Source organism: Arctopsyche grandis, chromosome 6, assembly GCF_051622035.1.
Source record: "Arctopsyche grandis isolate Sample6627 chromosome 6, ASM5162203v2, whole genome shotgun sequence".
Lineage (NCBI taxonomy): Eukaryota > Metazoa > Arthropoda > Insecta > Trichoptera > Hydropsychidae > Arctopsyche > Arctopsyche grandis.
Window position 1 is genome coordinate 16,315,866 of NC_135360.1, and position 17,679 is coordinate 16,333,544.

Below are 17,679 nucleotides of genomic sequence, written 5' to 3' on the forward strand. Positions count from 1 at the left end.
CGCTCGTGGACTCCAAGCTATGATAGACGTATCTTCATGCCAATGCTTATTCGTACACTATTTTTTTCGACCCCAAAAACATGTGTGCTCTTCACGAAAATATTCAAGTATATTTCTTGTATCAATGTGATGAAAATAAAAAAAATCTCTTAATTTGATAAACCGAAAATGGGATATTTTCCTCTTAGAAAAGTCAAAAATGTTGGGTGCCGGGGGGGCCACCGGATTCTGGTTATATATAATTTCGAAAGAGACTTTGTATGTAAGAAACATTGGTTGGGAAACTTCGTAAACAAGTCAAAATTTCTATGACGAGTCGATTTTTTTTTCGGTTCAAATAAATTTACCATTAGATTCGCCATCTTTAAGCTGTTTATATTATAAATACTGAGCGAAGCCGGGTAAAACAACTAGTAATATTAGATGTTGTATTTTCTATTACGGTAAACATTATATAGCATTAGAGCGTTACGCCTGTGTTATGCAATATATTAAACTGTTAAGTAAAACTAATTGCATATGCGCAGGCGCAATATCTGTCGTATGTTAATTACAATATTATTAAATTTTCAAGAATTAGATATATATATATATATATATATATATATATATATATATATATATATATATATATATATAATTCTATCATTTATATTTACGTTATATATTTTTGATACATATCAATCAATCGTCATCTAGGAAAAACCAGAAATGATTATTTTTCTTTACATACATACATATTTACATAATTATTTATTTTATTTATAAAAGCCTTAAACTGATTAAGAATGCAATTCATTCAACCATATAATTTATACTTAAAGCCTACTTTCTATAGATACATATGTCATTTTGCATCCACAAAAATGAATCAATTGAACTAGGAAGATGGCTTCCCTCTAGTATTAACTTAATCAATTCAAATTGTTTTACATCAAAAGGCTAGCAACCCACCCCGTATGTAATACGTAATCATTATATTACCTAAATATTTTATTTATAAATATTATTATTTATATTTTTATTGTGCATTCAAAATATGGTATTTCGCTTTGGTAAATGAAGTCAGTATCTTTGATATGAAAATACACATTTTATTTCCATATATAGGTCCCACATATTTTGCGGTTAGCATTATAATTACGTGGTTTTTTGATTAAAAAATCCAATTCTGACTAAACGATGTATTCATCTAAAATTTTAGCAATGATTTAATTATACATGTGGACATAAACTTTGAAGTGAATACGCAGTTGTTGCACAATACGATAACATAATAATATATTATACATATGTAAAATATACATATATGTATACAACACAAGTATGCACCTATGCATCATTAGAGTCGTTGTGCAACTCTTCCAATTGCATTATCCACAGTATAATAGAATTATTTTCCTACGTTGTAAAGTGGTACCCACCACATTATACAATATGATTTTAGATGACAGTCATAAATGAGGAACACTGGCGCTCTTTGTGCACATGCTAAAGCGATTTGCTCGAACTGGTAGTGTACAGAAATTAACCCGGAAGGAACGATGCATCCCGCTTTGGGGTCAGCGTGTTCCAGCAATAGATTGCTTTATTCGCTTAAATATATTAATTAATTCGTCGCGACATTTAATGTGTAAATTACAATGGTCGTAACTTTCGAATTAAATTTTCTATTTGAAATTTATTTTACGAAAGTGAGAAGTTGTACACTCAGTGTTACACTCCCCCATTTATATCCTAGTGAGGCAATTTAACCTGTCGCGTGCTGTCTCAATTAAGCAATTGACCCGATATTTATCGCTTCTTCATGTTTAAGAGTTTTTTATACATAAGTAACCCCTTCAGTAAAAAAAATATTAATTGAAACCAGGGCTGTGAAGTAGTGGAGTCTGAGCATTTCAAGCGGAGTTGGAGTCATAAAAAACCAACCAACTCAGACTCCTTTTTATTATTTTCTTTAATTAATAGTATTACAGTATGCGTCCACTAATAAATTGATTTTTTTTAATATAAAAATCATGAACCAAATTACATTATAAATAAAATTGTTGAATTGCACATATTTTGACGTATTCTGGCCAAAACTGGTTGTTTATTCCGTCTCATACTTTTTTCTCATTACAAAACTTATTCATTATGTTTTACTTCGTTTTAATCGTTCAGGCAATATTCCTACATTCTTCCGATCGGTTTGAAACTTTGCCATTTAGCGCGTTTGGTCACCGATAGAAATCTAAATCGCTTCCGATAGTTCAATGGTAGAAAATAATCGTAATAGACACGTTTAAGAATGCAAAAATTTTGGAGACTAGCATTTTTTTTACTCATTTTTTTATTAAATTAATTTTTGTTTATGAAATTCATACACATACACTATGAATGGAATTATTTTTTTTATTTATACTTATTTCATTACCAATAATTCAATAAATTGGGTTACATGTAAATTTTTAATGATTTTTTGAATTCCTTTAATTTTTTATATTTTGAAAATCGCTATTATTTTTTTACTAACAATTTTATATGTTGGCAAGAAAAAGCGATCTCACTTAAATCGTTCAAGTTGGGAGTCAGAATTTTGAGTGGGAGTCGAAGTCGAATCATAAAGTAAAGTCGGAGTCAGTAAATTTTGAACCGACTCCACAGCTCCACAGATAGAAACGTCAAAAATAGTGGGTTTAAAAATGTTAATATCATTGGTTTTGTATATTATAAATTTTAGAATCGATTTAATTTGTTTCAATTGTTTTTTTCTTTTAATGAATTATCAATGGCTACCAAGTTTCAAATATAAAATAGTAACATAATTCCAATTAACGACTAAAAATAAAAGTATGAATGGAAGATATATTACATATATATAAATGTTCTCTCAAAAAAGATTTATTATTTGACACAACATGAATCGTTAAGCATTGATAGCGTTGTACAACAGTTGCCATTTTTGAAATTGCATCGTACATCTGTGTCCTTATACGCCCACGAAGGTCGAATTTGTAATTAAGGGGGGGGGGAGTAATTGTTCAGTTAAATATTGACAACACTTTTATGACCCACACGATACTTTGTCCTTTCCCCCCTTTTCGTGTGATGTATTACATTTCAGTATAATTGACGATGTAATTAATCGAACTCAAAACACATTTAATTCACAAAAGCGCACGTCATAAGTTACTATTAATATAGAATATTATCAGTAAATCGACCCATACAATACCCAAAGGACTCGCACATTTAATTTGTGGTAAGTTTTTTTTTCCAACGCTTTAATTTCCGTTTACGTATTACGAGCTTTTATACTTTTTTTACAGTGAATTTTGTTCTTACATTCGAACAGAAGTTGTACACGCGATGTAGCGATTCTATTCGATTTCATCTGTTATATACATACATGTATAATATAATATAACATACCGTTTTCTATTAACTTCCGTTAACGTATTCACTTTTACTGAGAATTTACTTCACATTCGTTTATTAAAAGCGATCTTTCCAACGCTCTCTCGTATTAGAAACAAAGATACCAAAATACTCTTCAATAGGCGCCCAGTCTTTATAGGATTTTAGATGGTGTCGATTTCAAATGTAGTTTGAGTATGCATGGAACTACATATATTCAGATGATTTTTATTTTATCAAATATACCAAGTCGGTTTTAATTAAAACTGTTTTCATTCGATTTAATGAGTGCTAACTGCAGCAGGCAGCTCTACCAGAATTAAGTCGTCTAATCTACACACATGGGCCATTTGGTTTTGTATTGTTAAAATCCACATGCCCCTATGTACTCGTACATGTCTACAAACGTTTCTCATATTAAAATTTATATCGGTACAATATCAGGAAATTCGTTCAGTATTTGCATACATCATTGGGGTGATTCGTTTTTTTATACTTTTCCCATATAAACATTTCACTTTCGTTATGAATAATTATTATATTATCGTTAAATTTAAAATTATTGTTAGCATTTCGACTTTCAAATACAAAAAAAAATGAAACGTAACAAATTTTAATTTTTAGATATACATACATATCTAAAAATGCGGTCTCCCTCACGGAACCGAAAGTAAAACGCCCGAAAACGCAAATATCGGAAGGCAAAGATTGAAAATCGAAAGATCTTAAGTCGAAAGATAAAAAAAAGGGTGCATGGTAAACGGTACTATGTATATATATAATATATATGAGTGGCATGCGGTGAAATTATCTCTCTTTTTGTCATACAGCCTTGTTTAATGTGCGCGCGCAGAATACGGGAGGAAAAGCCTGTTCCTCTTGTTCCTGTTGTATCCTGCTCGCGCAAATTAAGTGAGTATGTACGACGGAGGGAGAGACCCTTTTTTTATCTTTCGACTTAAGATCTTTCGATTTTCGATCTTTGCCTTCCGATATTTGCGTTTTCGGGCGTTTCACTTTCGGTCCCGTGAGGTAGACCCCAAAAAATGCTATTAATAAACATATTTCGCAGTAGATTACACATTTAATTGTAACTATTCACGTGTTTATAAATGTACATATGTACATACGACGTTTACTTATCGCTATCGTCACGTTTTTTAGGTCAACAATGATGAATCACAGTCACAGTAACGGTTAAAACAGATAGGACACAAATTTAGGATACTGAACAGGCTGTCATCATACCCTTGAAATTTTCAATCAATACTTTAACAACCGAATCGAAACATACACCAATTCACATAATAGCATATTTCGATTATGTACACTCATATTATGTATATCATACGGGAATTTATCGATACGACTTTTCTTTGAATATACCCATCCTTTCTATGGTAGCTTGATTCTTAGTAAAGATAGTGACTATTAGTGTGATAAAAACAGTTGTTGATCGGAATTGTACCATGGGAATCGATTGATGTTTTACAAACACTTGAATGATTAATGGGGTGGGTTGGGTTGTGTACGATGTGCATTATGCGAGCTGCGGCAGTCCAGATGGCCACTTTATCTGGACCGTTCTCGAAGACGGACGCCGGACGTATCGAACGCGGTTCTGTCAAACGATTTTTGAATGTTCGCGCGCGTCTCTAACTCGGAACTCTCGCTCTAACGCACGGCATTTGCGATAGCGCCGTCTCGCTTTCACTTGAGTAAATACGTAAATATATTATTTTCGCGGTGTTTACGTGCACAATAAACAAATGTGAACTGTGATGTGTTTTGGTTTTCGCGCGCGCGGCTCTTTTCCGATTGAGCGTGTGTAGTTTGTTGAATTTATTTGTTTGTTTGCGAAAAGGCTTGTGTTTACTCGTGTGTATATGGAGTTTTTTCAATGTATATTTATTTATATTCGTTCACCGTGGATGAATATTCATGATGGTCGTAAAGTCCAGTGGAAATAACAGGCATATATGTATAATAGACTGATCGTTAATTTTATATAACGATATAAAATCTTCGATTTTTTTACAATCGATGTATGTAAATATGTATGGTTTTTGTTGATGAAATTTGTTCATTTTTGTGCTTTGATATCATTTTTTAGACGTTTTAAAAAACTCAATGAACCCTCTCTATGAAACAAGGCCTCATTCAATAAAAGTATCAGAAAATAAATAAATAAAAATTTAAGTTATTGTTTAAATTACTGTTCTTTTCTTAAAATATTGCACTTTCTTACTGAAACGATATAAGGTATTAATTGAGGGTTTGACTGTTTGTGAAATGAAATTCGCATGCATTATAATATATTTTAACACTTTTTATTAACATTAAAATATCATCATCTACAGCCATTCACTATCCACTGCTGGATGAAGGCCTCTCCGACACGCTTTCCACTCGTCTCGGCTTTGCGCAACTCTCATCCATCTCACTCCACACATTTTCATAATTTCCTCTACCCATCTTCCCTGCGGTCTTCCTTTTACCCTTTTGCATTCTCTCGGGTACCATTCTAGCACTTATTTTGTCCACCTTTCGTCCATTCATCTAGCCACGTGGCTCGCTCATTGCCATTTCAATTTCTTCACTCTATCCACTATATCCATTACACTTGTCATACTTCTCACCCACGTATTCCGTTTCCTGTCTTGCATCGTTATGCCAAGCATACAGCATTCCATACTTCTTTGAGTGCATTGGACTTTTTGTAGCATCTTGGCGTTAAATGTCCAAGTTTCACATCTATACGTCATCACTGGCAAAACACATTGATAAAAGATCTTTTTCTTCAGGCAAAATTAAAATATATTTTATAATCTAAATTGTTTAATATTTGCATTTGCATATTTGCTATGTGATGAAAAAAATCATGTACAAATTGACTAATCAGAATCCTACGTCATTTTTAATTGTTCCAAAACCGCACTGCAAGTTTTTCCCCCTTTTCGAACACTTTCTGTTTATATAAACGTTTAAATTGATATCTGTCATCATTCCTCTGTTTAAGTTTTCCAAATAAGGTTCATTAAAGATCGTCGTGGTAGTGTGCATATTTTCACAATCAGTTAGACGTGTTTTGATTTAATAATTTGAATGTTAATAATTTTGGACCAGTCGTATTCCCTCGACCGGAAGGATGTGGGTTAGAAGTCCACGACACGTTTTGTTATTTTTTTTTTCCAAGTGCGAAACATTAATCAAACCGCATACGATAAGTGAATTCTGTATGTTAATGATTTCTGTTGTGTTTGTATAACAAAGACTGAAAATTTCTCAGTCCGTGTAAACTCTCAAACGAAAACGCGTTAGGAATTTGTGAACTACATTCCCGTGATCCTCGAGGATAATCAGATTCTTTCGGGCGACCGCTGTCCTTACAGGAATGTCGACGTATGCGTTAATGGGTTTTAATGGTTGAGTCATCATCAACATAGCGAGAGTGGACGGGCGCATACAATATTCATTTATGAATTCACATCGCGATCACTATATGTATTGTAAGAGGCTTCAATTCCAATTTTGGTTATCACGGGAAGTCTTTATAAACATATACACTGTTCACAGTAAATATACTGTTCACTTTGTTGATAGGGAATTTATCAATAAACAGTTATAAGTAGCCTTGACGAATGTCATCGAAATATTGCAATTCCAACTCGTGTCTACGCCATTCTAAGTATTTAACTGTAAATAGTTATCTTGAATATCGTCGATATGACTAGTAAATAGTGTTCCCTTCGAACACATTGCTGTGACTGTGTCACTTTGGAATTTATGATATTCACTGTCACTATTTTCAAGGGTCAATATCATCGCTTTCGATATCTAACAAAATGCGAAAATTTTCATATATCTGTTTAAGGTCATGGACAGGTCAAAACCCCATCATCTTTAAAATTCAAAACAATGGTCTATTTGTATTATTTAGTTCTTATAATAAACAGTACTTAAAACTGCAACGTATATCTTATATTATCGTACTAATTAATTAGACGTATACATGTAATAATGCGTCACAACTTTTATCTGAATATATGTATGTAGATATGTTCTTAAAAAAAATGCAGTGTATGCAATTTTTTTATTAAAAAAAATATTTTGTAGAGTTGTTGTATTGATAAAAATTGAAAAGTTTCTTTTAAAAATTAGACTCTTTCTTTTTTGAATCTCAATACTGACAAATGTAGTACTATATTTACAAGTAATATTGTCTTATTGTATGACGAGCAATGATGTAAACTATTGATTACTCATTTTTATTTATAATGTTGATTGATACGCTAAAATTATGCTGCGAAAAGTATTTTTCTGAATCATTTTAAAACTTTGCATTCTGCATTTTTTTCTTAGTGTGACGTATTCTGACCCCGACTGGTACCTTTATTAACATATTTGATTAAAATGTAGCTGCAAAAAGTGAACGTTAATACAGGCAATCCCACCGATAAGAGCGCTATCCTCAAATGACTGACCGCAATTGACTTCCTGTTAGCGTGCGCATGCGCCACATGACAAATAGTGACCCCAGAACATATCGCTAGTTGCGATATGATGGCTTCCGGAGTCCAGCGGGATGAAGCCTGGCTGTCGGACGCCTTCAAATCGGCCACACCAGACGTACACTTCTGGCTCGTCAACTTGAGGAACAATTACGAAGATTACGAAGACTGGACAGTACCCAACTCGACCCCCAACTCCACAGACACGCCTGACTTCGACCATTTTGAATTGCACAAGTATTTCCACAACTGTGAAAGTGACAAAAAGGAAGAAAATAACGCATTCGATAATATATTGAAAAGTTTGGGAGACGAAATCTATCAACTGGAATCGTATCAAAAGAGAAACTCATACCAACGCAGGAATACAGTACCTAGTGAAGTTGAACAGACTATAATGCAAATATTTGATAGTTGTATCGAAGAGTGTTGCAAGGATGCATTGATGGAATTGAAAGTCCCTACCATAGAAAAAATTCCCAGCTTTAGCAACATTTCCATTCTGTCGGACGAAGTGTTTTTGAAGTCGGCAGGTTCGAGCAGAAACGGATCTAATTCGAACCTAACCACCCAAGCGAATGAATCTCAAGCGAATTCGTCAAATTGCAACATAAATCACATATTTTACAAGGGCACCGGAGCTCCAGTGCCTCCGAAACGAAAAAATCGCCAGTCGAATCCGAACGAACAGTACGATAACATAGACATAGAAAAGCCCAAGCCTACGTCAAAAATGGAACAGCTTCAATCCAAGTTGGCGGCTGGTAAAAATGATAGAAATAGCACTATCAAGACCGACAGTGACAGTGGGAACAACTCGCCAGCGAGTGACAATTCAGATTATCAGAGTATATGGCATTGCACGTCTGGTTCGCGGAAGCCCACTATCAGGTCTGGGGCTCTAACTTTCAAAGAAAACTACGGTCTGATTAACACGATAAGCTTCGACACGGCTAAAGACATACCCCATTCGTCGTTGGACTTGGGCAAGCAGAGGTTCGTCATTTGCAAGCAGTCGCGCATCGGCAAATCTGATGGCGGGAGTAGTAGTACCACGAGCGTCAACAGCACCAACAGTGAAGGTGCAGCTCTAGTTCCTTTCGGCAAGCATTCGACCGCGACCAAGAGGTACTCCTACGACGGTAGAAAATTCACAGACAGTAAGATGGTACACCTCTCCGAAGTCAAATGCACCTCCGAGTGCGATCTGGCCGACGAGTGCCACCAAGACCTCGCCCACAGGAGACCGCCTCACCCCAAGCCCATGGCTAGGAGAGCACAACGCGAAAACATATACGAAAACGTTCAGTGTTTAAAAAGTGGATACGTGCACAGTGACACAGATCTGAGAAGACCTCTGAGTGACGTCAACCTAAAATCTGACGAAGAATACAACAGTAGCAGCGTGGAGATTGTTAGCGACAGTGACTCCTGGAGGACTCCCGTCGAGCAGAGAAGAACGACCAGCACGTCGACGGACTACGCTTCAGAGAGTCCCATTTACGAGAATTTGGAGGATTTGCGTTTGACGAGGCCCTTGACAAGCGACGTCGTGGCTTGGAAAGCCCTGCTGCTCGATCCGTACTGGAACGAGGATGAAGAAGATGAGGTTTGACTCTTGACCCACCAACGACCATTAAAACATACTAACTATGAATTGTTTTTTAACACAATAACAAAAGAATGTCTATATCTAAACACAATAGTAATGTTTTTATTATATACAAATCAAGATCTTTCATTAATAATAAACCAAATAAAGCATTCAACTGAAACAACAATACATACATAAGTATGGAAAAGGATTCGCTTCCCATCATCGGTCCATTTTTAACGACATTTGTATTCATTCAATTGACGCATTGACTTTCCACTCACTCCAATTTAGGACTGATGGCGTATTACACATCTTATTCCATAGTATGCTAGTAACAAAAATGTATAAGTGCACCACTTATGATTTCAATCATTGAGACTGTAAAGATTTCTCCAAATCGTATCAACAGTCAATCCAAATACCTATGTATAGGTACATACATGAGGTTTTTATCATTTTTAGGTTATTTATTTTGCCCATCAATATAACAGTACAAAAAGGTGTGTGTACTCTAGGTCAGTGATTTCCAAACTTATTGCTACTAGGCCTCCCTTTTAAAAAAATTTAATCTTGGTGCCCATCTCCTTTTTATTTCATAAAATAATAAACACGTTTTTGAATGATATAAATGTATTCATACAAATTTAATTGACAGCAATAAAATTCTTCTTCAGCAAGCGATCTTTGAACATCATTTGCCGAACATTGTTTCAATCATATCAATAGCTGCTGGCAAAACTTTTGATTTACCAACATATTCAAAATACATAATTTCAAAATGCCGTTTTAATTTACTATCTGCAGCCAAAACTTTCATTCAGAGCAAACATATTAGTATTTCCAAACCATCTAAAATATAACTAAAATCCCATTGACAAATAGAATGAATCGTATTTTCTTGTTTTGATATTTCTACTTCCTTATTCCTACTATTTTTATTTGTATTGCCGTTTTATTATCAGTGGATTTTATTTTGTAACCGGCCAAAAATTACATGCGATTCAGGAACAAATTTTATTGTAATGTTTTGAAAGTTTATTTATAAGTAAACTAGTGTTTTTACCCGGCTTCGCTCGATATTTTTGTAATATAAACCGCTTAGACATGGCCAATTTAATAGTATACATTTAATTTAAATTTATTTGAATATTTAGTTGTTCGATGACGTCACGGATTTACATAGTTACACAGTCTCTTTCAAAATTATATATTAGATATTATTTTATTTATTTATATTATGTTGTAAACAAACTTTTCGCGCCTAATTTTGTACTAGCCCCCCCCCCCCCCCCCGTGAGACGCGCCTCCCAGTTTGGAAATCGCTGCTCTAGGTAGATTTGCGATAATATAGACATGTATTCTAGTTTTGCAAGTGAAATGTGTGTCGTTGTATGGCGATGATCCAGAACGTAACCCGCCATGCATATTGGCGTATTACATAACATGTATATTTCTTAATATGTTTTTACTTACCGAAGCATAAATAAAGTCGATAGGGAATTTTTCCTTTAATAACATAAGCATAGTATTTCAATTTCACTTTTTAGTAATAAGGTTAGCGCTATTAAGTCTATTGTATTTAAATCTGTGTGAATCTAGGTAACGACCGGACACTCGCGATTAATATTATTCATAAGTCAGTCAATAAGTAAGTGGAATTTACATTTTTACATAAAAAAAAACATTCAGTATGCGCCCGTTTCTTTTAAATATTCAAATACTAGTGACTTGCAAGAATGTGCCGTCGTAATTTTTCAATCCTTATGTAGATTATAATTAATGTTGTTGCATGTTTGGAAGCGTGAGCGTTTCCGTCGATGATGTGTGCGATAGATAAATCTCGAGACCGGATATCCTAAATTTCGCAACACCTTATTATGGGCGGCAATTTGAAACGTGTCGTAGGTATTACAAGAAGTCGTAAGGTTGACGAAACACTAGTAATTCAGTATTCATGGGCATGTGGAGTGTTGAAAGTTTTAGAGCTTGCGGTCTCCGCTCTCGGTTCGTTTGAAAGAAGCACTTTTAATGAATCGCAATTGTACAAATTCGTAATTGTTGAGCGTCCGAAACAATCAGCATCCATTATTGTTATTCGCGCGCGCGCATACAGAGGCCAGTATTGTTCCAGAGGACGGTCTTAATTAGGAAAACAATTGTTTGATTGAACGAAGGAGGAGCGTCATCGCTTTTCCGCTTTCCCGTAGTGGAAAGGTGATCGTTATGAATGTTTAAAAATATTGTACGTATCTGATTTTGCGTTTTGGGTGAGTTTCGAAAGGCCGAATTTAACGATGCGCGTCGTAAATTCGCGACCGCAGATTGATGTATGGTGCGATAGCACGGCCATCCTGGATCTTATTGTTTTGTGTAATTACTAGAACATAAATCCGTCAAGATAATTTTTCTGTACTAAGTGCGTTCTCGTTAGGTTTTTATTTCAGTTTTAAGTGATCGTATCAAACGTGCCGCATTTGAACTCTGTGTGATGTTGGGTTTATATTATACATAGTTTGAGATTAGGCGGCTTTTAAACGCTCGAATGAACTCGTAGGTATATTTCTGTTGTGAAATTTAATTTAATTTAAATAATATGTATGAAAGTTGTGAACTTTCACTAAATAGAGCACTTGTTGTTTTTGTCAGAATTTCGCCGTGAATTTCTCTACACATTGTGTACAAATAACAACATACGTAATTCGACTCGATCGGAATCGTTTTTCATTTCTAATAAATCGATTTTTATTATTGGCGAATTATAGTGCGGTTGCAAAATTACCCCAATGTCATATATATGTATTGTAGAATGATTTCGAGACCTGGACCAGCGGTATTGCTGGCCAGACCTTGGATATATGTACATATGTATGTAGTATGTGACTCCAGGTCGATCAATTCCTTTGAGAGTTTGCCAATTTATCTATGTATAGGTAATTTCATTGTTGAAACGGTTCTCCATCAAATTGGCCACCTATCCTAAATTTGTCACTATTATTTAAATCTTACATATAAAAACCGGCAAAATAGACTAGTGGTTAGCATATAATGCATTAAGTCAGCGTTTGAGTATCTTTGACTTTTAAGTTTGTATCTTTATTTGGGAACTTCCTATTAGATTCGCTATGTTTAAGTTGTTTATATTACAAATACTGAGCGAAGCCGGGTAAAACAACTAGTAATTAATAAACATTATCTTAATTAGTTATCTTCGACGTCAATATGTACAGTTATAAGTTGATGATCGAAAATCTGGCAATCGATCAGTTCCTCAGATCCGGCATGGATTTTGGAGTGCATTTTTAAATTTACCGCGTTCACGCTTCAATAAATAAATAACTTGAATTTGACACTTGAGAACAGTTCTATAATAATCTTTAATGTTGCAGATAAAATTGAAAGTACATATGATTAGAAAATTAGAATTAGACAAGATAGTAGATAAATATATTAAACTTTGAGCATATTATAATTGTGACTCCGCAAATAACTTTTTTTCCACAAAATTTCTTACCAAAACAGATCTATGTACATATTACGTGTATCCTGTCTTCTCATTCCTTACCATGCAAATACTATATATAATAATTACACTTGCAAAAACAAATTTCATGAAAAACAATCATTTTTATATAGTGGTACAATTTAGCGTTATGTACTACCAAGTGGTACGCGAGCAATAAAAGGTTGGGAAACGCTGCATTAAGTAATGCTTTAAGAAGCATAAGAAATTTGTTAAAATTTGAATCAGGTTCGTGTTAAAAAATAGCAACCGACTTACTTAATAAAGTGTAATTTAAAATAATTAAATGCTAACCTTCGTATCTTTTGCTAGTTGCAAAATCCCTTTTTTATCTCACAGCCTAACTTAGGCTGTGAGATAAAAACAGTATGACGTCACCTAGTCCCCTTATATCCTGCTCGCGCGCACATTAGTAAAAATGTGCGATAAAAACAGAGATATTTCCAGTACTGGTACGTTAGTACATATTGACTGTTTGATCTTAAAAAAAAATCAATTACATCAAACGTATTATACATTTAATGACAAATTCAAATATCGACGTAAAAGTTTTTTTTTAAATTTATTTACATATTTTGAGCTGCATAAAAAATTATGAAAGTGAAAATTTTGTAATTTTTTTGATACTGAACTGTGCAATATGTAAACCTAATGTCGATGTGTAGCTGTTGTTACGCAATTCAAATTTGTTTTTGACAGGAGAATTCACACACATGCCATATCCATATTTTAGACACTCGACAGGTAGATCTCATTGACATTTACAATTCTACCAACAAAAGATATTTCGAGCAGCCATTTTGTATTTAATTTTTTACCCTATTTACATATTTTCAAAGAATATAAACAAACACGAACATGCATATTTGCGTGCAAAAATGAATCGATCGATGCACGATTCATTGACCCTGTCGGACTTTTTTTTGTTTTAAACCATATTTTTCGAATGTAAGTAAACCGACAAAGTATCCGCAGTCTTTGACCGAAATTCTTTAGGGTCCACGTGACTGTGCAAGTACATATACGTACTATACAAACGTCATTCGCTGACAATTAAGTTTCAGTCGCGTTGACCCCGACGGTCACGGATCACCGAGTCAATTCGCCATGCTACTTTATCTCATACGTTGCTACGAACCGAGAACTTGGGTGTCTGGCCGTATCGAAAATTACACAAAATTTTTGATCCAGTGAATGAAGCATATGTTCGCCTTAATTCGATCCAATTAAACGTTCGAGTCTATCAATGAACCATTTTTTGACGAAACGATGCCATGCCGAACGACATGCACTGAATCTATTGTTATTCGAAACATACGCATTTATCCACCATGGCAATATTGTATAGGTAGCACAATACATACATAGTTGTAGTGGATTGTCATAACGGTACTGAGCAATTAATCTGATTTTTATTAAGTAGGTACAGCAAATGTGTGACGTCAATGCTCATTGATTTACATAGTTGAAAGCGATTCATTGCTTTAATTGTTTCGAATCGTTTTATCATGTTCTTATTTTAAAACCCAACCCCGCTCGGCGAATTTTCATAAGACAGAGATGTTCATTCATTATCTGATGGTAAACGGACATTAATTTTATCATCACTCCGACTTTCATTCATACATAATTAAGTTCACTGTTTTCTGACTGTATATATGTTTGCTCCGCATCGGAGTACATATAGTCATAATCAAGATTGTATTATTTATGGTTAATTAATAAATACGTTTCTATTTTTAAAGCACCAGATATTGTAGTTTATCTCAGAAAGGTTAAAAGTAACTCTAAAGGTCACTGTGCTATCGCGTGCGCACACTCTCGATTCGAATGCATATTAATCTGTTGTTTATTTTTATGTGATTTCAGTGGATTACAGATGAACAAGCGTCGGTGTATTCGAAAGATCAAAAACCACCCTACGTAATACCGAGGATTAAACCATTCAAACACAAACCTCCCACATCTAACCATCGCCACAGCAAGGAAGTCCACCATGTCGACGAAGAACCGAAGTCTCCGACGATGCGAGATGTGCGCAGGATGTTCGAAGAGGGTGCTTTCAACAAGGCCAACAGCGAGAGCCCCAAGTTCCCTAGGCTACAACCTAGAATGGGTTAGATCATTTGTTTGTATAAACCACTTAAATTCTAACGTTGTATTTTATATGAATATCATTATACATACAAATGTAGTTCAGTAGTGTGTGAGTTTGTGTTAATTTATCAAGCGGACTGAAATGTCATTTCCGCGAATCTATTTGAGTCACTCATCACATCTGTTAGACATAAAGTTAACATTTCATGTATCTATGAATATACGTATGTACATAAGTACATACATATACCGCACAGTTACTAAATATATACATATATCTATGTTGTGTGCGTATTTCGTTTCCGTTGACCCTTTCGTTGCCTGGTGAAAATTGACAATTGTGTTTAATGAGAAAATTAGAACTATAATTAAAAAATACATCATCATCTACAGCCATTCACCATCCACTACTCGATGAAGACCTCTCCAACAGGTTTCCATTGGCCTCTGTTTTGCGCAACTCTCATCCATCTCACCCCACACATTTTCCTAATTTCGTCTACCCATCTTCCCTGCGGTCTACCTTTTACCCTTTTACCATTCTCTTGGATACCATTCTAGCACTTCTTTTGTCCACCATTCGTCCATTATTTTAGCCACGTGGCTCGCTTATTGCCATTATATTATCAATCTCTTCACTCTTTCCACTTTGTCCACTACACTTGTCATACTTCTCACCCACGTATTCCGTTTCCTGTCTTTCCTCGTTATGCCAAGCATACACCATTACATACTTCTTTGAGTGCATTGGACTTTTTGTAGCATCTTGGCGTTAAATGTCCAAGTTTCACATCCATACGTCATCACTAGCAAAACGCATTGATCGAAGATATTTCTCTTCAGGCAGAGTGGCATTTATGATTTAAAAACAACTAATTAATTCGTCCAAATGCACTCCATCCTAATTTCACACGTCTCTTGATTTATTCTTCTTTACTACCGGACATTTCTATTATTTGATCTAAATATAAATAAATATTTACTACTTCTATTGTATTTACTAAGTATTGAACATTACATAGTTTGATCATATCTACGTTAATTTTTGGTCGTGCTTTTCTACTTTTCCTGTCCAATATATAATAATAAATATTTTTTTTACAATATCCTACTAGTATATTTATCTCACAGTTCGCACTGGCTTTAAAACAGTTGTATTTTTTTCCCCTAAAAGAAATCTCCATCATTGTTCTCAATATACATACATGAATAAATTTTTTACAAGTGATGATACAATTCACTGAGAAACAAAAAATCTCGTTTTTGAATTACCAGAGCAGATCTAATCAATCTTTACTAAATTTGATCCATTGAATATGATAATGGTTTATGTTGGTTTGCTCTCGTTAATGAGATATGAGCGTTTAAAAAAATGCGCATTTTTACAGTTTTTTTGACTTTTGCAGTCATTAACTCGGAATCTAGTACTGCTGTGCTCAATGTGAATATTGGAATCAATAGTCAGATGTTTTTTTTCTATGGATTGTGAATTGTATTGATTATTATCTAGAAAATATATTAGTTTATAAAGATTGATTTTCTATCTCAATATTTTTTATCTAAACGTAATAGTTCGAGCGGTAAATGATTTTATTTATTTAAATCCAAATTTTCAATTCATATTAATAAAATAATTTTCAGAAAAGTTATAGCTTTTAAACTTGTTAATCATTAATTTTTTTCAATTGAATTGAATTAAGAACATCCTGTTCAATGTAAAAAAATTGCATTTCCTAGAACGTATTTATTTTCCTTTACTTTTATACCATTGCTTACTAATCATTACTTTGTGACTGTAAAATCTCATTTACGCATATCCGCTCCAAACGTCAATAAAGAACAAATTATCAAATAACAAAAAAACTTACGCCTATCACACAACAGTTGATTGTTCGCAATGAGTTAAGGAAACTCAATTCAAATACTTTTACATTTATTACGATGATAAAAGAATTTCATTGGACATTTTCGAAGTAAGAAATTAAATTTTGAATTGCTACTACTTTACCGCTAACCCTCCCATTCCATATAACAAAATTAACAACTTTCATACAATTTATGTGAAATGTTATCTTCCTGTGATAATAATTCCATTGAATACATATAAATGAACAACGCGTTAAATGAAACGGTTAGATTTCCGAAAAACTAAAAAGTAATACATCAAATTGTATTATTAATGCGTAAAAGCCAAATTTTATGCGGTTTTATCAACTTCCTGTACCGTCAACATTAGTATAAACACATTGTCATTTTACATGTTCAATTACACTGGTCAACATCGTAAAATGCTCCTGTAATTGTTTACTTTTTTAACATGTTTATTAAAATGTTCAAAGGTGGATCTACCGAGACTCTGGCGGTCAGAATGGCCTATTCACCGCAAGAACCATCTCCCATCGAACTGAGGCAAAATGCAGACTCCGGTTCCAGATACAGTAAAGCCAAATCTTTGGTAACACCGGAAAGAAAGGAACAGATGAACAGAAGTTACACAATAGTGCAAAAACCCTTATTGCCCAAGCTCTATGATCCAAAATCGGTAATATTTTTAA

At 34.1% G+C, this 17,679-nt stretch overlaps 1 protein-coding gene across 4 annotated transcripts in view; it reads left to right on the top strand.

Annotated features, from left to right (window-relative positions):
* LOC143913861 (uncharacterized) overlaps window positions 1–17,679 on the top strand; it is a 57,665-nt gene that overhangs the window by 33,691 nt on the left and 6,295 nt on the right. For 2 of the 4 annotated variants that reach the window (XM_077433883.1, XM_077433884.1), the window contains exons 1-3: window positions 4,974–9,519; window positions 14,897–15,143; window positions 17,464–17,666. In XM_077433883.1, the coding sequence (XP_077290009.1) occupies window positions 7,960–9,519; window positions 14,897–15,143; window positions 17,464–17,666 (2,010 nt within the window). In that variant the 5' untranslated portion in view covers window positions 4,974–7,959. Of the gene's footprint in view, window positions 1–4,973; window positions 9,520–14,896; window positions 15,144–17,463; window positions 17,667–17,679 lie in introns of those variants that run through there. The other 2 variants (XM_077433886.1, XM_077433885.1) reach the window with 1 other exon arrangement.